The 24844-nt window shown below is 39.7% G+C and overlaps 1 protein-coding gene across 1 annotated transcript in view; it reads left to right on the forward strand.

Annotated features, from left to right (window-relative positions):
• LOC136359803 (pecanex-like protein 2) overlaps positions 1-24844 on the forward strand; it is a 147906-nt gene that overhangs the window by 8657 nt on the left and 114405 nt on the right. The window contains exons 5-9 of the mRNA XM_066316744.1: positions 338-1612; positions 10243-10390; positions 10559-10704; positions 11902-11995; positions 22778-22913. Coding sequence (XP_066172841.1) covers positions 338-1612; positions 10243-10390; positions 10559-10704; positions 11902-11995; positions 22778-22913 — 1799 coding nt within the window. The remainder of the gene's footprint in view (positions 1-337; positions 1613-10242; positions 10391-10558; positions 10705-11901; positions 11996-22777; positions 22914-24844) is intronic.

The following is a 24844-nucleotide window of genomic DNA, read 5'->3' on the forward strand; positions in this document are numbered from 1 at the left end:
CTGCAGCATTGGCTTATTCTTTCTTTCACCTCTCCCTAAATGGGGATAGTTCTGTAAAACATTTTGATTTTGAAACTAGCTGTTTCTTCAGCTATTTTATTTAAATAGACATGCTGCTATGCTTGTCCTGACTTGGAAGGGTTTTATCTTGCTTTTGTAGTATTTCCTATCTAGCTACCAAAAAGAAACCCTCCTTGCTTTGGAACTGTTTTAATCAGCCATGTCATCTGTGCTTACTTTAGAAGCTTCCTCTGCTCTGGATCATGTTGGTTAAAGATCGTACTTTAATAATGCTTAGTGTTCGTGTGAGACCTAATGCCCAAATGTTTTTTCTTAGGTGTTATGGTACTAGAAGACCAGGCTACACCGCCAGTTTCATCTACCTCACCCTGTATCAAAGCAGATATATTACCTGTTTCTACAACCTCCTGTTCAGGTGCCACCACATCAGCAATAGCAACAAAACCAGCTGCTATGGAAACATTTCCTGGTGATGAAGCGAATGGACAGCCTTGTGGCCACCATGTATCCCAAGATATTCTTGTGGACAGAGACGTAGCTAAAAACTTCTCCAATATTTCTTCATCACAAGTTGATATTTTAAGGACTGGAGTTTCTTCAGAGCTATGGGACAGTGAAAATTCAGTTATTTCAGACCATTTAAATAATCCTAAAACCTACAAAAGAGAGACATTGCCAGATGAATCGCCACAGACAGGCTTTACCAGCAACTGCCCACAGTGCAATGCCATTGCAACCAAAGAGCATGAGCAGATGCAAAATTCTTGCAGTGCTGGTAATAGCCATGAGGACCTTGATTGCTCAGACAGTGAGACTGCTGTTGCAGTTGTGGACAATTCTCTTCCTGGTGACCAGCTGTGCGAACCCATTAAAATTGTCATCACAATGAGTACGACGCCAAACACCACCCTCAGCGACCTGCCGGGCTCTGTCCACTTACAGGCCCTGGAAAGTGAGAGAACAAGCTCAGCCCTTGACTCTGGTGTAGTTAGAACAGGCTGGTCAAGTCAGCAAACTAATGAACAGCTCAGAATCCCTGTTATCACATTTGACCTGTCTGATGACAGTAAAGCTAAGCCTTGCACAGAAGTTAGTGAAAGTGACAGAACTCCAGAAATGTTGAGGGCAGAGCTGTCATCCAACCAGTGCTCTGGCTATGAATCGGGTGATGCAGTAAAGGACCTCAGCAACCCAGCAAATACACCTCTAGAAACTAACACTTGTTCAGATCCAAATCAGGAAAATGCTGTGGAAAATGTCCAGACTGTGGATTTAAGTTGTAAGGAAGACCTGCACAACCTAGACCCTCAGTCTTGTAGAACTGCTCATGAAAAGAGGCACATGAGGGTGTTGAGTGTAGACAGCGGGACAGATGTGCTTTTAAGTAAGAATTCTGTGGAGGTATCTGACAAAGAAAAGACCTTACCAACCTCTAAATCAGATCTAGAAGCTAAAGAAGGTCAGATGCCAAATGAATCTAACTTTCTAGAATTTGTCTCCCTCTTGGAATCCATTAATACCTCAAAAATGAAGACATCTAATCAATCTACCGTCAAAATGGAGACGACAAAGGAAAATGGGCTTGTTGGAGGTATTACACATGGATTACAATTCTTTCTGAATAAAGATGTTGTGAGGTGTTTGATTACTTAGAGCAGCTTAGCTGGATATCTGCAGTAAGGCAAATTCCTTGAGGAAGACTGGTTTTGCTAATATGGCCGGGGTAGGGCTGGACTTGGTGGGACAAAGTGGTTTAATGAAAGCATGTGATGGTGTCAGCTGCAGTTTTCCAATGTTTTTTATCTTCTTGAAGAAAACTCTTTTTTTTCCCTCTAGGAAACCTAATGATAAGCTTAGTAGGTATCCATTATGTATTCAGTATTCTATACTGAAATAGTGTGCCTTGATTGTTGGAATACCAGAAGTATCTTGCAAAAATGCGTATAGGTATAGCGTTACGCCTGCCCTTGCACATCTTACCAGGTACACTTGAAGGGTTGGCTGTGTGCCTTTAAGTATGTAAGCTGGAATTGCCACTGGAAATAGTTCAACTTTTAGCTAACACGTGTACGCACATATACATATATTTCTAAATTTATGGAACGGTTGTGGATTGGCCTCTAATTAAAAAAAAAAAAAAAGGAATAATCCTGTACTTGTTCTCAATAAGTAAGAGTTTTGTTTCAGTCACTTAAAATTAAAATATTTATGTTTTAAGGATGAAAGTTTGGTGGCTGTTTTCAGTGAAAGCCCCCAGTATTTTATAGAAATTTCTGGTTTTAATCAGCATTGTCATTGCTGTCACTGAACTCAGAGACCCTTATCTGTTGAGAAGGACTGTTGTTTGTAGTGTCTCTACCAGCCCTCCAGCTAAATTAGTAGAGCCATTTAATGAGGCTGTGAGATACAATGCTGTGAGGGCAGATGCAATCTCAGGTACTTCCCCAAGTGGTCAGTGCAATCAGTTTAGAAGATCTGAGTCAAAGTGAAATAAGACAGCCTGTATCTTCCCCTTCTCCAAAATGTTTATCTTACCTTAGATCCTATAGTAAGTCATTTTAAGAAAGCTTTAGAGGATGCAGTCTCAATACTTAGTTTGCATGGAAAGTAAGAAACTTCATGGTACCCTAGAAGAGAAGCTTGGCACTTCTATTTTGTCTTCTCCCTGTTCCACCAGCTTGTTCCTGCAAGAGCTTTCCATCTTTCCATCACATGAAAAATGCCCAACTCACTTAAAAGGTTTTTAGAAATGGTTGTGAAACGTGTTCTTTTATCTTGTTAGAGAAATACGTAGGGTTATCTTCTCAGTGTGTCATTTCCTTTTAGATTTCATTTACCTTTCACTCTGTCTTTTTCTAAGCCTGTCCTGTCCGATGTATTACACCTGTCTCATTCCATCTTTCACCTGAGTCCATTTGTTCTTCCACTTTTTCTAGTTCTATGCCTTTCCTTCCTCAGTCATCCCTTCTCAGTTTTGCTCCCCCCCTTCTGTTCCAGCTCCTTGTTTGTCTTCCTCTTTGTATCGGTATGCTCTTGTCTTCCTTCTGTTCTTCCTAGCAATCCACACTATTGCTAATTTAGACTTTTCTACTCTGTTGAGCCCACCTAAAGCTTTTGCATCCCCACAGCTTGCATTTACTTCTCCTGTACTTACCCTCCCCTCCTTCTGATGAAGGAATTGAGAGGAGGGTAACTACAGGAGAAGCGAATTTTGTTTTTCTTAGATCTGCCGCTTCTCTTCTGGTGTATCTCTCCTGCCTTCTCAGGCTGTTTATTCTTCACTGCAGTTTCTGTCCTCCTCATCGAGTTTATCAGCTTGCCCTGCTGGCTCCAGTCTGTGCTCTAGTTGCCCAAGACAAGTGCTGAGCAAGCCCTGCTTCTCACCTGAGCCTGCTGAGCCCTGCTGGATTCCTGCTGGATTCCTGGGGTGCAGAGTCACCTACCTGCAAACCAGCACACAGCAACGTGAGGGGTGCAGCAAGAAGACTGTGTTTTTTTTTCTGTTCCTCAGCCATAAAAAGGAGCATTTACACAATAGTTGTAGCTCTGAGTGATGTGGCTTAGCTGGAAAGTAGAATTTCAGAGGTAAATTTAAATGAACATTAAAAAAGAGTGCAGCTAATATAGAAAGGCCTTTCAGACCTTACTCTCAGATAATATGAACAGGGAAGGTTGCTGTATGAAAGAAAGCAATAGATGATCAGAATAAGTCAGATTCAGATTCCACAGTGAAAACAAAACCCAAACCCCAACCCCAAAACTTATTCTTATGTGTATAGTTGTTGTGCTTTAGATCTGATGAACAAGATTCTTATACAAGATCATAAGGAAACAGAAGAATTCTGCTTTTCTCTTAAACCGAGCTCTCATTTAGTGGATTGAACTGAATTTCATAGAATAGTTTTGTTTGAAAGAGACCTTAAACATCATCTAGTTCCAAACCCTTACCATGGACAGGGGCATCTTCCTCTAGGCCAGGATGCTCAGAGCCTCATCCAACCTGGCCTTGAGCACTTCTAGCAATGGGATATCCACAACTTGTCTGAGAAACCTGTTTTGGTGCCTCACCACCCTCATGGTAAAGAATTTCTTTCTAATATCTATTCTGAACCTTCCTATTTCTATTTTCTTAAGTCTTGTACTTTTGTGAGATAGTGAAGCTGAGCTGCATACGTGTGTAATTAAGTTTCTCTGTTTGCAGTGTGGGCTCAGCAAATGTTATCCTGAAACAGAAGAGGAACTGGAAAGGGGGTGCCCTGCAGGAGCAGGGGTTGCTGCTGTGGATTCTGCACCTTGAACTGGTGCTGTGGGAAAAAGGAGATTCAAACTGAACTCCTTGAGCTTGGGAGAGGTAGTTCAAAGGCAGTTATTTTTAAGAGCAAGTAGGCTTTGTTTTCCAACGTGCTGTTTGTTAAAATAAATTACTGTCATTACTGGCAGCTTTCCCTTTGCAAGACTGAATTTTAGGAATGAGAAAGCCTTTAATTTGTTTACAGTCTTGCAATTGCAAATATGCTTTAATAATATAGTATCTTGGAACAGATCTGAATAAACATTATCCCCACATTAGAGTGGTTGTTAAGAAAAGTGTGCATGTGTGGGAATATAGAGTCAGTGCACCAGTTGTTTTGAGGGAGGAGGTTGGTTCTGTTTGGTTTTTGTTCTTTTAACCTTGCAAACTGTCTAATTGGCAAAAGTTAGCAATAGATCTCAGGTCCAAATGAGCATGAAATGCACCCCAGAAAGATTTTTTTATTAGGCTATGTGAAAAACTTGGCAAATTCCTGGAAAGCTGGATATTCAGAGCTCTGTGAAAGAAAGCTGATATTTTGCGTAATTTGTGAACAGTAAGGAAAAGTGCTCCTCAGAACAGTCTGGCAAGTGAGGGAGTGTCATGGATGGTCTTTGTTATGGGTGGTCCCTCACAACTTGTGTGTTCTGTGGAAGTAGAAGAGTTATCATCCTGACCACATCAGCCTTTGCCAGTAGACAGCTTGGTAAAATGCAGTACGAGAAAATGAAAGCCTTTCTTTGCACTTCTGAGGGTGCCAGATTTAACCTGTTAAAATACAGGCTATAAAAGTTCTAAGAGCTATTCTATATCCACTCCACCTCTTCTAGATTGCGAGAAAATACTACTGGTACTGTTGCTAAAACTGACTTTCAGACCAGTGACCTTTTAGTTTTGAATCACACTTGGATCACACATGCAGTGAAAGTATGTTGTAGGGCAACCACAAATTTTTTCAGTCTTCAAGAAGTGTAAGAAAACCTGAGTTTATTGGCTGCTTTGGGTCCCTCTGATGCGTCTTGGACCAGGTAAAAGCAGTTGGGCATCAGACTTATGCAGGACAAAACCTCCTGTATGTCCCCTTTAGCACAGCTGGCTTGTAATCTAGGACAGGCAGTATTATCACCGCAGGAGCAAAGCCTGTTGTGGGAGTGGTGGGGACTGGCACGGGAGAAACTAAACCAGGACTGCATGGCCTGAATTTAGATGTTTTGCAGGCTCATTTTAGAAAAGGTACTCATCATTCTGGGCAGTGCACAAACCACAACCTCAAGTGAGTTGTTCTGGATCCCAAGCAATTACCCTTCTCCTATAAAAAAACTAAAACTAAAACATACTCCTGTGGGTTTTTTTAGACTTTTTTCTTTTTTTTTTTTTTTTTTTTTTTTTCCCCTTGCATGTGGGAAAGAGGATTATCACATGCCATGTAGTCACGAGGAAGAGGGATCTTATGCATTGAGTCACTGGTGCAGTTGACAGTTGTGGTGGGAAGTGACAGCAGGTGATTTTGCTGGCAGGGGGGTAGTGCCTAGGAAATAAAGCCCTGCCTGGTGCTAGCTCATCTCTTGGAGCAGCTGTATATCATCCCAGACTCTTGTGCCAGAGAGGGGCCACATGGCATGTGATGCAGCTCTTTGCATGTTGAGGAACTGGTGTGCAGAACTTAATTCTCTGAATCTGATGTTCCATATATAGGCTTGACAGGTTAAAATTGTAAAATTTCAGTCTTTAAGTCAAAGAGGTAGTATTATGTATGATAACAAGTCTGACATCTGCACAGAAAATATGAGGTTATTTCAGAGGTCTGTATTCTGATGTAATTGGTAGATACAATGATTAGGCTGCTTATTCCTAGCTCTGCTGCTGACACAGGAGATTGTTTTGAGCAAGTCACTTCCTGTGGCAGGCACAATGCCTATTGCTAGTTTTTCCTGTTGCTTCAGAATTAATGGGGCAATCCTCATTAATGGATAATGCCACGTGCTTCTTCAGTGTCCATGCTGAACTCTTGTAGCAATTATTGGACGGTGTGGTATTCCCTTGGCACTTCTGTTGTTTGATGGATGACCAACTTAAATGCCAGCTTTTTCTTTTAATGTATTTGTGGCATAATAGGCAAATTTGGGTTGAGAACAAGCTAGATGCTTCTGCTAAAGCTGTTGGTGAAGAAAGGATTAGATATCTTTTTAGGATTTATAATCCACATATATGAATGGCACAGTTCACAGCTTGTAGAACTTTGGTTTCATGCTGGTACTAACAAAAGCATAGAGCAACTTGAAATCATTTCTTTGTGGCTGAACAGGCAGCAAATATATTTTAATGTGAAAATCTCTGTTTTGGAACATAATGTTGTTGAAGAAAGTGGATTCTGTAGCAAAGCAATTAATGAACAGAAGAGAGACAGGCTTAATTAGCTTAATTTTGTTTACCCAGGTTTCAAACCAGATGGTGTTTGAAATTATGACAGCAGTGGCATTTTGTTTTACAGGAGTGAGCTGTGAAGGTTGGGATAGGGTAATGTAAGTAAAAGATGAGGAAGAAGGTTTCAAAGACTGTAGTAAGGGCCACAAATAGTAAAAATGTTTTGGAGGAAAGTTACAGAGTAATAAAATTTTGTTCTAATTACCGAATAATAATGTGACTTTAAGGTTGAGATACACTGACAGTTCTTGTGATACTGTATCACAGACTTAAAGAATGGTTTCAGTCGGAAGGGACGTTAATAAAAGAGGTTAAAAAAAACTGCCTTCACCCCTCCTTAGGCAGAGATGCCTTGCACTAGACTGGGTTGCTCAGAGCCCCATCCAACCTGACATTGAACACTTCCAGAAATGAGGCATCCATAACTTCTCAGGGCAAGCTGTTCCCGTTCCTCACCACCCTCACAGTGAAGATTTCTTCCAAATAGCCAATCTAAACCTGCCCTCTTTCAGTTTAAAGACATTCCCCTTTGTTCTATGGTTAAATACTCTTGTAAAAAGTTCCTCTTCCAATTTCTTGTGGTCTCTCTTCAGGTACTGAAAGGCTGCAATTAGGTCTCTCTGGAGCTTTCTCTAGGCTGAAATCTCAGCCAACTTTCCCACCCTTTCCTTGCAGGAGAGAGGTTCCATCCGTCTGATCATCTTGGTGGCCCTCCTCTGGACTCCCTGCGTTAACATATGTACAAAGGCTGTTTCATTTCAGCTGTAAAATTGTTCACAGCCTCCACCTAGAGAAGAAAAAGGATTTGTCTGTAAAGATGATTTGAAGTGCTTAAAATCTGTTATATAAGAGAAAAAGTTACATGGCAAAAGACATTATGGTACAGTAAATGCTTTAAAATTAGGAGTTAATTTGTCAGCACTGGGATGGTATACTCTTAAGTAATGTTGATATGCTGTTAAAAGTCTTTAATGCAGAAAAACTGTTTACTGATAGTATCATATGTATGGGATGTATAAGAATTATTCCTTTTCATAAGTATTTTACCATGATAACTTAAGCTTATGTCTTGTGCTCTATCAAAATATGAAAATAGTATACAGACCAAAACTTGGCTTATACAGGACTATTCTGAATCACCCTGCACCAAGACTGATTTAGCCATGAGTCCTGATAGTTACACCTCAAATGTCTGAGTCATGTGGCACATAATTTCCAGATAAATTATGTGGTTATTGCAGAGCCTAGGTCTGATCTTGATACTACTGTGAGCCCAGCCATGCATGAGCTGGAGATGTGTGGAGCAGTGGATAAGGGTAAATGGCACAGGGAAAAGTATAAGTACAGTGCCATGTTGTCGTCTGTAGTCTGCTCTTGCACTTGGAAAAGGTTATCCTGGTGTTTGAGCTTTGCCAGCACAATTTCTGAGCAGGGAGCATTTGGTGACATAGAGCCGACTGGATTGCGTACTCTGGCAGGACACTCCTAGTCTAGACACCTCTATCTTCATTTAAATACTGAAGGTGTAAGTCACCTGGAAGAAGATGAGTAATGATCTTGAAAGCCAGTCACAAAGCCATCATGGCCCACTTTTCCAGTACTGGAAGTACTCATCACCATGGTGTTGTCTGATCAGCATATAAAGCCTATAAGAAGTAGTATGTTTAGGGTTTTGTTATTATGCCTCTTTACCACAGCAAGAAAAAGAAATCTGCAAGGCTTGTGGTTTGGAATGGAAAAGAGAGAAGCATACTCTGAAACCACTAGATAATCAGATTTAAAAAAAATTCTTTTTAATTGTTCCAGCCCTAAAGCTAGTTTGTGGCACTATGGGACCAATTAGGTTATTTAAAACGCAGTTTCTGATCTGTATCAATTATTCTTACAGCTTGAACAGCCTAAGCCTTTAGGAAGGTCATTTTGATTAGGTATCTGTGGCTCCATCACTGCCCACAGGTATGGTTACATCATTAAGGGGGTGCTTCAGTAATGACAGTTTCTGCTTAACCTGGAGTTTAAATCTTTAACAAGGAAAGGGAAAAATTATTGTCTCTTCCCCTAACTGCTCTTTTTTTCTCCCTCAAGATAGAATAAAATAGACCTGGAAGACCTACTGAATTTTGCCTCCATGCACAACAAAGTATTTCCCTATATCAAGCTTGTGCTCGTTTCATTGTATTTATAGCACAGCTGTAGGGTATGAGGGGGCTTTGTCCTTTGAATTAAAACTGGTGTAGGGATGTTTTAGCTCATGAAGGTAGGTTTGTTTATAGAAATAATATGTTGATAGGTCAGCTGATACAGTTTGAGGAAAACAAGACAGATGATCTGAAAGGTCTGCTTATGCAAAAGCTTGTTTACTTTATTAGCTGACCTTATAAAAGCATCTCTTTACAACCTTTCATTCTGTTTTGTCCTTATCCTTCGATATGACACCACTGTTTCTTGACTGGTGATTCTTGTAGGTTAGGATGGTAATTATATTGGTGAGAAATATGGCTTAAGATATGGAAATTTCAGTGGAGTGAAATTTCTGTGGTTTTTTCCTTGATCTGAGGTGTTTAAACTGCAGGTATTGTGAGAAGTCTGGCTAAGTGTGTTTCAATGCACTTTGCTTGGTGCAAAAAGCTACAGGGACTTACTAAGGCATCTCCAGCAAGCACCCCTTTTTTCCATCTAAAGCCTTTAATTGCACAACTGCACTGGGTGCTTATTTAATCACTGTCTTAGTTGCACTTTAAAACCCTAACAGATATTTTTTTCAGTTTATAAACGAAGCACAGTTGAAAAATATTTCACTATTCACCATGTTCATATGTGAATATGTTGTATGCACATATATATGAATAGATGACATGCATGTGTAGGGAGGCAATATAAACATAATTGATACTCAAACTAGTATAAATTGGACAAATACTTAATGTGTATTTTTAAATCTATAGTTCTGTGTTTTCCAAGCATAGGATAATCTGCTGTGAAATTGTTTTGCCAGTTTGCCCTTTGTCCTGCACCAGATGTGTGGCCAGTGAGGAAGAGGGATTAGGCAGCTCTCTGCTTTCCTGTCCAGGAGCTCTATTTCCTTTGAAGGTGCTGCTTTCCCTTTTGTAAAAGGGGAATGGGCCAGTGCTTCTGCTTTTCCACTGCCAGCATACACAGCTTGGGAACAAATTATAGCCCCCAGGGAAGCAGCCTCTTACCATTCTCGATTAGGAACAGATTGCTTCCTCAGAAACAATAGGGGAAGCAAAGCAGAAATTCTCTCATTTGTCCTCTACTTCACACAGTGTGTTCTTGAAACAACCTATTCATGAGGGTCAGAGTACCTCTTTATCCAGATTTGTGGTTGTATTGTTCTAAGTATATGGCAGTGCTTTCCATAAAACTGGCAAATACTGCAGTGTTTTAGATTTTCATTTTTAGATACTCTTGTTCAGTAGTTAATGAATAAAACTCTTGAAAGTCATCTGTGGAGAGTGGCTCCACTTCACTGCCCTGTTTTCCAGATAGCCAGATGACGGAGAGAAAAGAAGAAATGGTGGGAACAGAAAAGCACTGTGAGCAACTTCCTAAACAGGAAAGATCAGATGTACAAAGCCAAGATCGTGCTAGTACTAGTCCGGTGCTACCAGAGTCTGCCAAATTTGCAGCACTGTAAGGCCAGTTTACTTTACAATTTTGTACTTCAAAGATATGATGTAAGCTGTTTTGTTTCACTGAGTAGAAATGACATAAACTTTTAATTAACCTCTCTTTCTTTTTGTTTTATTGAGAACAAGAAAAAAGTTCCTCATAGTAGTTTTGAAACATTTTTGTGTCAAGTTACCAGGGCAGCAGGCAAAGGCAGATAATCTACCGGGTAACTTCTCAGCAAGACAGTTCTGTCTTGCAAGTAATAAGTGGACCTGAGGCGTCTGTGCAAGATGAGCTCTCCGTGGATGCAATGCATGTGTTCATAGATGAAAACGGTGAGTTTATCTGGTTGGAGTAATTGCAATGCATGAGGAAATTTCTAAACACTTCAGATGTTCTGGAACGATATTTCTCATCTGTTACTGGTTGCATATTTTTCTGTCTGTGGGGGGGGGGAAAAAGGCTTAGTAATTTAAAGTCAGAGGAGCAATAAATAGAGTTTCCAAATCCACCATGACCATCACAGACCCAAGCCTTACACAGTGCCTGAAGTTTATCTTCCAAACATCATTCTCAAAAGATGCTGGTTAGGCCAGAAGACAACTTCTGTCCCATCAGAAGAACCCCTGGCATTTTCTGCCTGGCTAGAAAGTTTTGCACTGACCTGGCTGGGCAAAATATGACTCCTTTTTTACAGTTTTGATCTTCAGCTGGCTCAGACTGACCTCTTGATATGGTGATGCTTGCTGCCATTTGTGATCTGCTACTCCTTTAAAGAAAATTAATGAGTGACCTAGTCTTGTCCCATGCATATACTCGGGATGCCACTGTTCTGAAGCTATTTTCAGAGTCTGTAGCTGTAGGATGGGTTTGAGTTCTGTGTAGCACCTTGCGAGGTATTGCTTCATACTTCTGAAAGACAGTTGTCCCAAAAGCCCTATTTCCTTTAAAGTTGCCTTCAAAACCAGCATGGAGTGAGTGCTCATGGTACTGGGTCTGTGACCCTGGAGATACTTTGGTTTTCTGCCTGTTCCTCCTGGCCCTGCTGGCAGCCTGCAGCTGCTGCTGTGTTGTGGGCAGAAGGGCAGCAGTGGGGCAGGTGACACAGCCTCTGGCTCAGCCAGCACTTACCCTTGGCTTTGTGCTGCATCTGCAAACAGGGAGGAGCTGTGGCTGCACTTCTAGCAGAACTTTTTTGCTGCTTTGTACCTCCTGATCTCACCTTTGTGAATGGAAAGAGGAAAAACTGATTTTACATTTTATGGTGAACTTACATTAATCGATGTGCTTTGCATTTAATTTACATACCTTTTAAATTTTTACTGTGCCTTTTGTGTTTTAATTTGTCTCAGGTTTTCCGTTGTTCAAATGTTAATTTGCTTTCTGAAATCTAAAATGAGCTTAATGCACAGACTGAAAAAATACATATTTATAAATATGCCTGACCTAAAATGTGTGTTTTATAAATTTCTTGTGTACACAAATGATCGGATTACTGAACTGACATTTTTTCCCCTCTGTATTTTCTAAAGGGGAAATTAGATCCTGCTATTTAAAAGCTGGCTGTCAGAAGGAAGGAAATTTTAGACATCAACTATCAAATTGTGATTGTATGTCAAATGCTCAGTAAGTAAGCCTTTATTTTTAGAAATGTTGAAAGTTTTCATTGCTGTAAACTATGAAACTGTAGCTGTGAAAGATACATGTGAAGGGGAGTAGTGGTGAATAAATGTGCTAACCTTTTCTAGAGAAGTCAAAACATGAAAATTTTTCTGCTTTCTGCTAAAACAGTGACAGCTTTATATGAACATAGGAAAGAAAAAGTGTAAATGAAAATCAGAGCTATCCACTTGACTTGAATTACTTTCTGGGAATAGCCAAAGTCAAGTGTAGCTATTATAAATAAAATTGTAAACAAAATAAGTGGGACTGTTCTATCAACCTTGTCTTGTTTGCTTCCCATACCTGTTGCATTCTTCGAAAAAATTTAGTACTGTGTCAGTATCAGTCACTGACCTGTGGATTCTAGGAGCAGAGCCTTTCACGTTCCATTAAATCTCTTAATGATAATTTGCTGCTCTGATGAGTTATCCAGACAGTTTTTTTTTTCTTTCAGAAGTTCTCTTTAGAGTCATCCATACAAATCCTGTATTTATTACTGTGGTTTCCAAACTCTTCCATATGATCTGTTGTTTGCATATCTATAAAAAGTATTTTAGCTATTCATAAGTATTTTAAAGAAATAATTCTGGTTTTTTCGTACTGTTTTACAGCTTTTGGAGAAGTTGAGTAAGGGAGTGAGAATGATCTTCTTTTAATAGCAAATATTGTTCTTCAAGTGTTTGGCTTTTAGTGGAGACTTTTAAAAAACTTGGGACCATATTAAAAACAGTGTTAGCATTTTAGGTGGAATGCTAATATGAGAGACATGAGAATAATGCTTTTATTTAGCATTAATAAATGGGCAGTGGGCAGAGAGTCAAAAAATAAGAAAAGTTGCGTAGTAGATATGTTTTGTCTGTCTTTAGCAAAATGACCCTCTCCCCCCCTCCCCCTGCTTCTTGCTAGAATTCATTTTTGACCTGAAAAATCAATCATTTTACTCTGGTTCTATTTATTTCTTCCAACTCTCTTTGTTTCACCTTGCACAGAACACCCTTCTTCTCCCCTTTCCTATAACTGTGAACTTGGATCTGTTCTAAATTCAGAAATAGTTTTCTGTCCCCTGACTTGGAGCAGTTAATTTGTTTTTAATCAAAGGAAGGACCATCTTCCTTCTTTTTTAAGTCATCATGCTCAGTCTGCCTTTGCTAGATCCTTATGTGTCACCACTGTCTTCCTATGCTAAGTGCTGTTTTTCAGTTGTGGTTTGCAGACCTTAAGGGATGAGGTTTATTTTTAAGGGGTCTACTCAACACTGTAAACAAAAGCAAGTTCAAATATTCTTTACAGGCATTTACATGCATGTAATTTCTTAAGATGTGCACCTTTGCTGAAAGTCTCAGAGTATAGTGATGGTTCAGACCAGGGAATGGAACAGATTAGCAAAGAGGAGGTGGGTTGCCAGAACTCTTTCCTTATGGGAGTCAATGGGAGGCCAGAACCTGAGCTTTTCCAAGGAGAGAGCAGCATGAAGCAAAGTGCAAAGCAGAAGTTACTATGAAAAATAAGGAAAGGGGACAAGAAGCTTTAAGTACACTTAAGCTGGTTTTTGCAGGGGTAGTTTGTAATGTCTAGGCCAGAGAGATTAGTGAGAGCTGTTTGTTCAGTGGGCAGTTTCTACCATCTGTGAGTAGATTGAAGGGTAGCACAGGAAGGAATGGGTTTTTGTTTTTTCTTCAGGTGTCCAACCATCAAGTAGTTTTGTATTTAGACAATATGGAGCACTTAGAGCATGTAGGAAATGGAGGAGCAAACCTGCTTTATGGACAGTACAGGAATGATGCATCTTTCCCTCTCCCCTGTCCCCACCTGCAGGCTTGCTCATCGGTTGTGTCAGGTTACTTTCTTTTTTCTAAAGATAAACCAAATGATCAGTGAAGGAAAAGTTGTTAGTTAAGAAAAAGGCCAATAGGATAAAATAAAGCACAAGGTGTAATCAGGGAGTGCTTCACTTAATCTTTTCTGTGTGTCTGTCTGTAGAGGATCCTTGACAAAAATTACTCCCTTGAGGTTGGGCCCTCTCAGGTGGAGATGTTCATTGTAAGAGTAGTCCATACCAACAGGAGATACTGCTGTTATGGAGGGATATTGGAAAAGAGACATGGAAAGCACCTCTGAGATGAACATGACTTACCTACCAGCCCATGAAAAAGTTAACTAAGAAGAAGACAATGATTTTGACAGTACATCTTCATGAGCAATTGAAATGATGCAGAAACAACCAATACCATTAGGTCTGGTGTCTGAATTCATTAATGAGCCATCCAAGTTAGATTTCATGAGTCAAGAAGTGCAGAAGAAAATTAATGCCTAGCCAAAAGAGGTGTCATCCTCCTTTCATAGGAGGGAGTAAATTTTTGGTCTCATGGAGCCCAGATTTCAGAATTTAGAATAATACAGAACAATACAAAAGTTTGCAGTAGACGAATGTGAGCTCTTTAAACACTTATCACCAATCATGCTTGCTTTATACCGTTAAGATTAAGCTGCTCCTAAGGGGAAAATGTCATACTCAGTTGAGCAAGTGGAGTAAAGACATGGATTTGAATGGACTGTGTCGTGATGTGCTTCTTTATGAGGAGAATTGGCGCAGGACCAAGGATGACAAGAGGCCTCTTGCTTTGTGGGTGTTGTTGGGAGAGGCAGCAGACCTGTCACTGGTGTCTAGGAGCTGTGGTGCTTCTGGGTAACACTGCAGTTGTGAAAACGGAAGGAATTGTGACTGAAGAAAGAATGAACTGTGCCTGATTTGTCAAGAGTAAGGTAATTGCCTTATGAATTTGCCATAGGTAATTATCTTTTAAGAATGTTATGCAAAAATGAAGATGATGTTTAAATATTACTCAAAAAAACTTCTTAGAGAAAGCCTTGAGGCAGACTAACTAACATTTTATGATCTTCAATTCAAATTTTAACTTTCTATTTCTGTCTATGGAGTCCTACAATTGGCTTCTCCATTTGTAGGCTTAAGTAATCCACATCAGAGTATTCGCAACTGAAATTAAAGCAGTAATCCTATGGCCCATAAACACTTTATCTTCTTGGCATAGCATCTGAAATTAATTTTTCACAAATAATTGGAAGTCTTAACAATGTCACTGTCACAGAAGTGAGGATGTGTTGCAGTTTTATTTTTCTCCTTTGTTTTTGTGTGCTTCCTGCTTTTCATTTGCTTAGAATAGGCTGGATAAACAACAATGGATTGCAATGTGCCAGAGAAAGCAGATGTCCAAATCTGAAGGAGTCTCTGATTTCTTCCTTCAGAGACTCCTTGACACTGCAGGCAATACTGTTAAAGGGAATTAGACTTTGTCTTGTCAAATATCAGTGGTCCATCACCTCTTTTTGGTTCTGTAGTGTTGTGAGATGATCTTTGGAGTATTGTCCAGTTTATCAATATGAATATATATTTCATAATTTTCTACTTTCTGTTTTTGGTTGGTTTTGGTTTTTCAGTTTATTGTTGGCTTTTTGAACTATAGTAGTTGTCCTAATATTACCTGTACCTGTAGTCCTTGTCCTGGGAAATTTTCAGAGTGTCTTAAATGTAGTAAAAATACTTTCTTCTTAATAATTTTCAAAATTATCCCTTATTTCTATTAAAAGTTACTGAGAATTAGAATTTTTTCAGATTGTCTCTGTACTTGGTTCTCACCAATCTGTCTCTCACTTGTCTAGCAGTCTAGCTTTTGAAATATTTGAGGACCTAGCCAAGGTTAATCTTGAGTAGGTTTTTATGTTATAATTATCACCAAAAGTAGATAATTCCTTTTCCTTCATAATCCCTACTTTGGTGGATGATTCTTGTCACTGAGTTTGGTAAATTATTTAAACATTGGCAGGACTAATCAGGTCAACAATTATTGTCAGTGTGATTACCCTGACCCCACTTTTGTCTGTTGGCTTGCCAGCCACTACTCTTGCCAGCATTCCCAGTGGAATGGCTTCCCTGCTGAGCTAATTGCATCTAAATTTGATGCTCCCATTACTCTGCCAAGTTCACCTCTAGCCATAAATTGCTTTGTGACAGGCTTTTACAAAAGTATAAACTCTATTCCCAGCTCAGGGATTATGTTAGAAATTAGTACAAAAAGACCATTTGAATCTCTTCTGAAGTGAGTCACCAAGACGTGATGGAGCCTGACTTTCCTGGAGGTGACTGAACAGAACACCTGCTTGCACTGAGTCTTGGTGACTTGGAGAGGCAAATGCCATCACTCCAAACATCCTCCTTTCCTCCTTCTTCACCTGGATTTATATGCTGAGTGCCATATTGAAGGGAGTGTCTCTCTGGTCACTCGGGGTCAGCTGTCCTGGCTTTGTCTCCTCTCAGCGGCTTCTGCCCTCCCACCCTCGTCCCTGATGGGGTGCTGTGAGAAGCAGAAAAAGCCTCTGAGGCTCTGTGTAAGGGCTGCTGAGAAACAACTAAAACATCCCTGTGTTATCAACACTATTTCCAACACAAGTTCAAAATATAGCTCCATACCAGCTACTATTTAGAAAATTAACTCTACTCCAACCAGAACCAGTACAAACAGAAAGAAGGATTACCCAGGTTGTAGCAAAAAGCACCTTTATCTTAGGTGCAGATTTGCCTTGCTGTGTGATACTTGAGCTTTCATTTGCAGTCAATTATATATAAAATCCAAGTTGCTCTATACCTTAAAAAAAATCTGGTTTGAGCCTTATCCTGATTTCTTGGTTGTGTAACTTTTAATTTACCTTTAAAGTTATTAAAATAAGATCACTGTTTGTAGGATGAAATTATATTCATGTATGTTTCATTACTACACGTGGTTCAACCATACCAGTAGAATCATGCATTCATATTGTACTTTGCATGTTCTATCTGAGCAGTTGATCCTCTGAACTCCTCACTTTTTTCAGATGAGCCTCTGACACTGAAACCAGGCTTCTAAAATCCTATATTATATCTAAAATGTTTTGCCATACAGATAGAGACCTCCATTAAAAACAAATGCTTAGATTTTTTTTTTAATAATTTTATTTTTGGTATCATCAGGGCCAAAAGTTTAAAGAAGTATTTGCAGTGAACTAGTGGCTAGCAAGTACTAAAAAAATAATTTCAGATACCTGTCTGTACAGCTGCAGAGTTGCTGGTGTTTGTGGCCCTGGGCAAAAGAGAGAATGTCAGATCAATGAGCAAACTTATTTGATTTACATTCTCATCCCAGAATAAGCTGCTTGAACGTGTTATACTGTATGAAAGTCTATCTGAATGCCTTAGTAGTACTGTGTACCTCGTTCATAAATCCACTAATATTTAGTATATTCACTGCTGAACATTTTCCTGAATCTTTGAGGTTATTTCTCATAGGAGAGAATAGATTCTTGTGTGTGTGTGTGTGTGTGTGTGTTTCAAAATGTTGTTTTAGAATGTGACCAAAAAGTATGTCACTAAAACATCTTTGTATTTCTCAGCAAGGTGACCCAAATAACACAATCCCCTGCTGCTCTTGTAATAAGCTGCTGAATCTTTAAGATTTCTTAATGTTACTTGTCAGATTGTGCAGTTTTGCAGCTGAGTGTGTTTTGAAATGCATATGACAAATATTACAGAGTCCTCCTTGGGATTCAGTGGCTTCAGATGAGCTCCCCAGGGCACAGAGCTGCTTGAACACAGAAATGAGCAGGGAGTGTGCACTGAAAATGGGAATGTTGTGTTGTAATGAAGACATGGATTTTTTTGAGAAGTACTCTTTACAAACCCAGTAGCATTTTCTTGTTGGCTTGCAAGGGGCAGGAGGAAACCTTTGTGTTAAGCCTGGCCAGTTAAAATCCTTTCCTTTATTTGTGCAGGGATTTTTAGCCCTTCTTTTGCTGAACACTGGGCAGGGACATGAGTGTTTTCAGCAGAATGAGACTCAGAGGTAAGAGGGGACCATGCTGCCACATGATGGCAGCAAAATCCTGTTCAGGACTAGGAGCTTGTGGAGTTATTCATGTGTTGGAACTGGCTTTTCTTCCATCCCCTGTCCTTCCTTCCATAAGGAGAGCTAAAAGGAATGTTTTTAAGTGTTTTGGAGATAACACAACTGTGGAAACTACTAATACACTAATTCAAATAAGGCTGCATCTTCTCAAAGCTCATCCTCTAGTTTATTAGCTAACACATACTGTTTGTTTTTAAAGTTTCTAGTATATTTATCTTTGCTTTGAAATGTAATAAGCTTGCAAATTATCAGTTTACATGCTTATTAGCAAAGCAAAAAAGTATCTGAATATTGGGAAGGAAGAGTGTACTGAATGGACCCTATTCTTAACATTTGTGTAAGAAGGCATTCACTACTTCCTGCCTTCATATTGACTACAGTGCCTTTGGGAATGTGCTCTTCAAGGCCTTTCTGTCCATCTGGAGTAGCTGACTTAATATGTACCACTGCTTGTTACGCAGTCTGTTGCAACACTGCAACAGTGATCTCATCTTTTTTCCTGCCTATTTTGGCTGTATATCATTGCATCCAGTTTTCATATTCTCTAAACTCGAATATTCTGCCTTATTGTTGTTAGGGGTGTTATTTTTGCTAGCTAAAACAAATGCCAAAAATTGTCCCCAAATCTTGTAGTAAAATGTGTATAAATACACATCTGTACAACTAGCAAAATATGAACAAGATTTAAAAGATATTTCATCTTTAGCTTGAGCTGCTATCAGATGTAAGCACTGAAGAAGGTTAAGATGCAGATTCTGAATTAATTTTGCACTTTATGAAACTGCTAACGTCTTACCAAAAAAGTGAAGGGAGCTTCTTCTGAGTTTTTTCTGTTTCCTGTGATTGGATTTGTCACATAATTATGCACTGCTAATGCAGCTATCTCTGGCATATTTCAATTTTCTTACATGTTCTGAGTTGCTTTTTAGTGTAAGTCTTGTTATTTGGTTATTTGGGAACTGTAAGCCATAATTTTCTTAAAAGAAGCAACATCTGCAACTTTAGGGTCAGTCTTGAACTGTGCCATACTCTGCTCAGATTGGTGCTGGCAGCTTTCTAATGGGGACCTAATGAGCGACGTCAGTTCAGGCAGGTATATTTGAGCCACAAACTGACTGTTTTGAAAGCACAAGGGTATGGGTGTGTTGAGTTCCTGCTGTGTTGTCAGCACTGGCTGGGTCTTGTACAACCACATCGCTCAGGTCTCAGTTCAGTGCTTTAGGATACACTGCAGACCAGTACCCCAGAAGTGATTGCTTTTTGGATGTGTAGGAGGAGACGTTTTCAACTCTGAGATGCCTTCTGGCTCTTCACTGCCGTAGTCGCTTACCGTCACCTAAGGGCAGTATTGTAGGGAGCATTACTGAAAGCAATTTAGCTTTCAGCTATATTATTCATTATTGTTACGGATATTTATTATACACTGTAAACTCTGTAGTGACCTAGACAGAAAGATCTCCCCAGGCAGTCCAGTGGGATCTTTCTGGCTTTAAGCATGTGAGGACCCCTCCTTTCTCCAATATGCAGGTTAAAATGAAATTTAACCAAGACCTGCAAAACAGCTTTATTAACAGGGGATTGTATGTGGTGTGCCTGTATAATGAACTTATCTGTTGAGGGGTTCAGAGCCAAGGCTAGCTAATCCTAACAAAGGGAATGACTTAGACTGGGTTATGTTTGAAACGCTCAGGCCAAGTTGTTGGTGGTGTAAGGCAACAGGCTAAATAGAGAGGGAGAAGGAAGATTTTTCCAGCAATGTGTGGTTATACTGAAGCATTCTATGTGTTATATGATTGCTCCACTACCTTATGCTTACTGAATGTTCTTACAAAATGGGATTATGAGCCAGGAAAAAAATCCTGGGTTTATATCCAATTATCAGTAGAGGGTGCTATGTTGCTTTTGAATTTGATCTGCGTAGGTTATGTGTTTATCAAAGATATTTTTAGTTAATAATTTATTATTCAAAATTTAGTTCAATTATACCTTTGCTTACATTAGTAGTGCAGTTTACTGTGATAGATCTTGATAATATTAATTTGATTCTGCAAATGAACAGATTTTCTATTTAGCAAGATTTCATGTTATACTGCGATCAGCTCCATTATAATGATTTTATGATTAGAGAGTGTTTGCTCCTATTTATATATGGTAATAAATTTATAGAATCTAGTTTATAGGCTTACAAAAACACAAACACCATCATCTCGTTTCTTACTGGTGTTTGTTGTCAGTGTGATAGCAATGTCATCAGATGAGATGTACAGTTTCTAAGTAGCTGTGCAAGCAATTCATCTTTGGGGGTAGCAAGTGAATGTCAGAAGGAGGTTGTGTGGAAAATAGGGATAAGGAAGACAAAAACAGCAAACAGGAGCTGAAGTAAATTGAAGATGAGGAGAGAATAAGAGGATACAGAGAGATGAGGCTGATGACTGCCAGATGACAGGTTCTGATTTTGGAATTGTTGCTTTGCTAGCTCTGCCTTCCCAACTTCTCTGCCCTAATTGCTTTTTCAGGCTTATAAAGTTTCTGACTCTTCCCCACAGTCAGTGTCCTGGCTGCCTGTGGTCTCCTCTGCCACGTGCTGAAAGGCAGAGCTATGGATTTTTAATGTAAACACAAAACAGACTATGGGTGCTCTTGGCTTTTTGGTTAACTTCAAGCCTGGCTGAAGATGATTTGATCTCCTAAATTTATTCTTGGAAGAAGTCTTATTAGTAAAAGATTTTTGATTTCTGACAACTGATGGACTCCCCTGGTATTCTGTTCCATCCATCTGTCCTTCTGCCATTTCCATTTTTGGTGAATGTGGGATTAAAAATGTGGTCCAATCTCAAAATACTTTTGGCTTTTCTAGAAAGACAGCTAAAGATGCAGAAATTTAGTGAAGATTTACTCTTCGTTTAGGAAGGCATGAGCAACCATTGTTTTATTCCCCTTCTCTTTTGTTGAGTCACCTTTTGGGCAGGAATTCCCAGGCTAGTGTTCCTGCATAGCCTGGGCTAAATGTGCGTTTTTCCTGCTGTGAACAGGGAGACTCAGGATTGCACCCACAATGACAAGGAATGGGACAGCTTATCCTGAGGAAACAAACAAAAGTTCCTTTGCCTTCCTTCTGACTCGACAAGGTTGCTCTGTAGTTCATATCTGTGGGAATCTTACTCCTGGGAGACATTCCTCAAGGCTTCCTCCACTTTCTTCCTGCTTAAATCTTCTGGTTGTGATCCAGGATCTTGGATGAGTGCCCATCCCTTCTGTACTGTTTTGTTAATAACTGCTGACAAAGGAGATGATTCTTACAGAGGGCTGCCTTGTGGCTGGGACATCAAGTGGGTTGTGTTGGACCACGTTCTTGTTTGCTGGTACTGTTCAAAAGGGAACATGGTAGCTTTCCTGATTCTGTGGAGTGGATCATGGTACTGTCTGTAGCAGGAGGAGTGTGGAGTGCAGAGGAAGCCATTAGGGTCAGGAGCATGAGTGCTCTCATTTCTGTTCATCTGAGAGCTCTGCTGGAGTGGCAGATGGTGAATGGTCTGGATAGTCTGGAATTGAAGCCTGATAGCAATCAAGGCTTTGAAAACATCAACTACCTAGCTCAGAAACCAGAGGCAGGATGGCTCTCCGCTGACATCTCGAGGCTGATTGTGTTCCTGTTGGTCCAGGCAGAGCTAGCAAATCCCGGAGGCGAGGAGAGTGTGTGTGCATTTCAACCTGTTGGTGTGACACTTCAGCCCTTCTTTTAGGGTATGCAAGAGGAGGGCTTTAATCTTTGCACTGCCATATGCTTCCTGGCTGACTGTAAGCAGATTGCTCTAGTTTCTTCCTGCTTGTCTTTATGCAAAATAAGAACAACAGATATTGATGACCTTGCATGAGCACTTAGGTGCTTTCACCTCAGGGAGAGAGAAAAGTAGTAAGAGCCCAAGGCAGGTATCCAGAGGGAGTGGGGCAATGAGCTTGGAGCCAAGCACCTGATGTATAAATCCCATGTAGCAAAGAATTAGAAAGAAGTATTCAAAATAGATCTCTTCCCAGGTAACAATTATTTCATTTCAATAAAGTTGTCTCTGAAACCAGTCAGTCATGTCATGGTAACGCCATTTCTGCCACCTCAACAGGACCTGCTGCTCTAAGTGCAGATTTTCACAAGTGTTTAGGTGGTGTACCTACAACACAGAACAGTAAATGTGAGGAAAAACAATAAATAGTATCTTGCTCAGGGCCATCTCAGGGTGAGTTTACACTCAGTATGGGGAATATGTGAACTAGTATTATGTGAATTAGCTCAGGTATTGTTATCTTGCTAGGGCAGAAGGAAGTTCTTGTAGCCTGCATTCTCAGCAGGGTGAATCAGTACACCCCAAATTCAGTGCAGGTGAAAACAGACTAGCTTGGTACCTTAGCTTGTTGGAAGCTATTCTGGGATCTCTGCAGTATCTGCTTTGCAGTTTTGCTCTGTAGATGTGCCTCTCTAAACTTAAATTGTCAATGGACAGGAAAAGGCACTTCTGAAGTGTGATTCCTTGAGGGTGTTCATCTCAGAATGAGAAAAGCTGTGATACAGAAGTATCTGTTTCTCTGTGGTGGATATAGTAAATCAAGTGTATCTGAATTTGGGTGTTAACTGCTTTGTGGATCTCTGCTGGATTTCACATATTGAAGGTGAAAGGTTCCCAAGTCCTGTGAGCCAACCAGTAGTGTAATTACAGGTTTTCTTCTATAATGTTTCAGAATTGTTAGGAAAATATTGCTGCTTAAAACAATCTCCTTCTTTCCTGTCCTCTGCGTGCAGTGAAATACAGTTCAGCTCCTCCAGTACTACCACTTCAGAGAGTCAAGAACCATCCTCTGGTGATCAAGCAGCCAGCGCACTTCAGCAGCAGCTCCTACTGATGGTGGCCAGAAGGACCCTTTCAGAAAATCCACGGGTACTTTGTAATATCTGAGTTTCCAGCATCTTGGTGAACTGCTCAATAGACAAATGCTGCAGGCTTGTTCCTTAGATGGTTTTGTTGATTTTGCTATACAGCTTTTCCTGGTATTGCTCATGTGGGACATGTGTTTTATGTTGATGGATGCGACTCTGCTGTTTTCTAGTGACAATGAGTAGTGTCCTAGGGGGGGTACTTGAAGACTCCATCACTGAAAAAGTTCATCTTCTATCTTCAGTCATATTTCAGTTGGAAGAGGACACAGCTGTTAGGATTTTAGACACACCACCAGATTTTAATAGTATGAAGTGTTTATTCCAGATTCATTGCTGTCATAAAACCTCATGTCTGGTTTCACTTTTCCAAATTGGGCAACCAGACCTCTGAATGTTTGCTATGGAATGTTGAAGCCACCTCCTCAATGCAGCTAGTAAAAGAAAAAGGCCCTCAGACTTCAGTTTGCATGCTCTTATGTGGACATGAACTTTACACTGTTTGGGGTTTCTGATTTAGGGCTATAATCTGTTTTTACAATTCCTTTTATAATACGCTTGACTTTCTCTCTGCCATGACAAATTCTAGTTTGGTATTTATGAATAACAGTAAAATGTCAGTTAATTGACTTCATCTTAGATTTCACACAGAAACGCTAGGCTAGAAGAAACTTGTATAAAGGAATTATTTTAAGCCAAAAATCAGTAAATTGTCCTAAATAGTGTCTTTCAAATTAGGACGGTGTCTTCCATCTAAAGGCTCAGTTGTTTTGCAGATATTTATAGTCTTATAAACTGCCTGTAAATTAGAGAACAATTGCCACTTCTTTCTCTTTCAGGAAGATTGCTCCTCAAGGTCAAATAGCAAATTTGTAGCCAGGCCAGGCAGTAATTTCAGAATGTCCTAGTTTCTGATTTTTTTTTCCTTAAACATGAAATTCTGAGCCTACATAAGTCAGGAAAAGCATTGTCATTGATTTCAGGCTGTTGCTGACACCATATAAATCTATGAAGTGAATTTTATAAGCCTTTGTTGATAGGAAAACAGGTAGACTTGAGTGACTTGCTCAGGGCTAGTTAGAGAGTTTCCCAAATCCAGCTCAAAAACCTGACTCTTGCCCAAGCACTGTGAGACTCACACAGAGGATTTCATCCAAAGGTTACAGTTCCTCAGGAGCCAAAATGTTTACTTATGCACTCAGCTAAAGGTGTGTTCGGCTGTTCTGGGGACTCAATGATCAGATCCTCAGGTGCTTTTAGTGAACTCTCTGCCACTCTTTTGATTTTTTTTTTTATCTAGTTATGGTGAGCAATCTACATTAGATGTGTCAAGTTAATGACTGCAGCAGACTGAGCTTCGCTTTACTTTCTGTTGGGTAATAGGACCCAAGAGAAACAGAACTATGCCAGTATTAGCAACTGTAATGTTTTAAAACATGGTTTTTTTTTTCTTTAAAAATGCCCCAACCACATGTTTAAGTTACTTTTTAAACTAGTAATAAAAATATTAAATTTTTTACTGCATAAACTACTTTCAGATTTTAAAGTCAGCATAGTGAAAGAATTGCAGTTGTTCTCATGGCTTTTAAATTACTCAGAATTGTTAATAAAGGAAAGAATGCCAAATAGCCCAGCATCCCCTTGCACATCTTAATGCTCAGAAATATGAGGGATTGTCTTGTACTACTAGCAGTTGAGCTCCCTGGCCCTGCATAGCTGTACACTTTTAGTCAATTTGAGGCATGAGATAAAATGCCTAAACTTTAATTTCTTTATCCAGACCTTATGCTAGCCTGTTTCACCTCATGTTTGCCAGCAGACTGAGGATATCAATGAGTTGTTTCCCAACTGATGCACAGGAATACATTGCCTTGTGTAAACTCTGTGTAAAATTCCTTTTCCTGGAAAGCAAAGATTAGAAATTATTCCAATATT

This window comes from Sylvia atricapilla, chromosome 3 (assembly GCF_009819655.1).
Source record: "Sylvia atricapilla isolate bSylAtr1 chromosome 3, bSylAtr1.pri, whole genome shotgun sequence".
NCBI classification, from domain to species: domain Eukaryota; kingdom Metazoa; phylum Chordata; class Aves; order Passeriformes; family Sylviidae; genus Sylvia; species Sylvia atricapilla.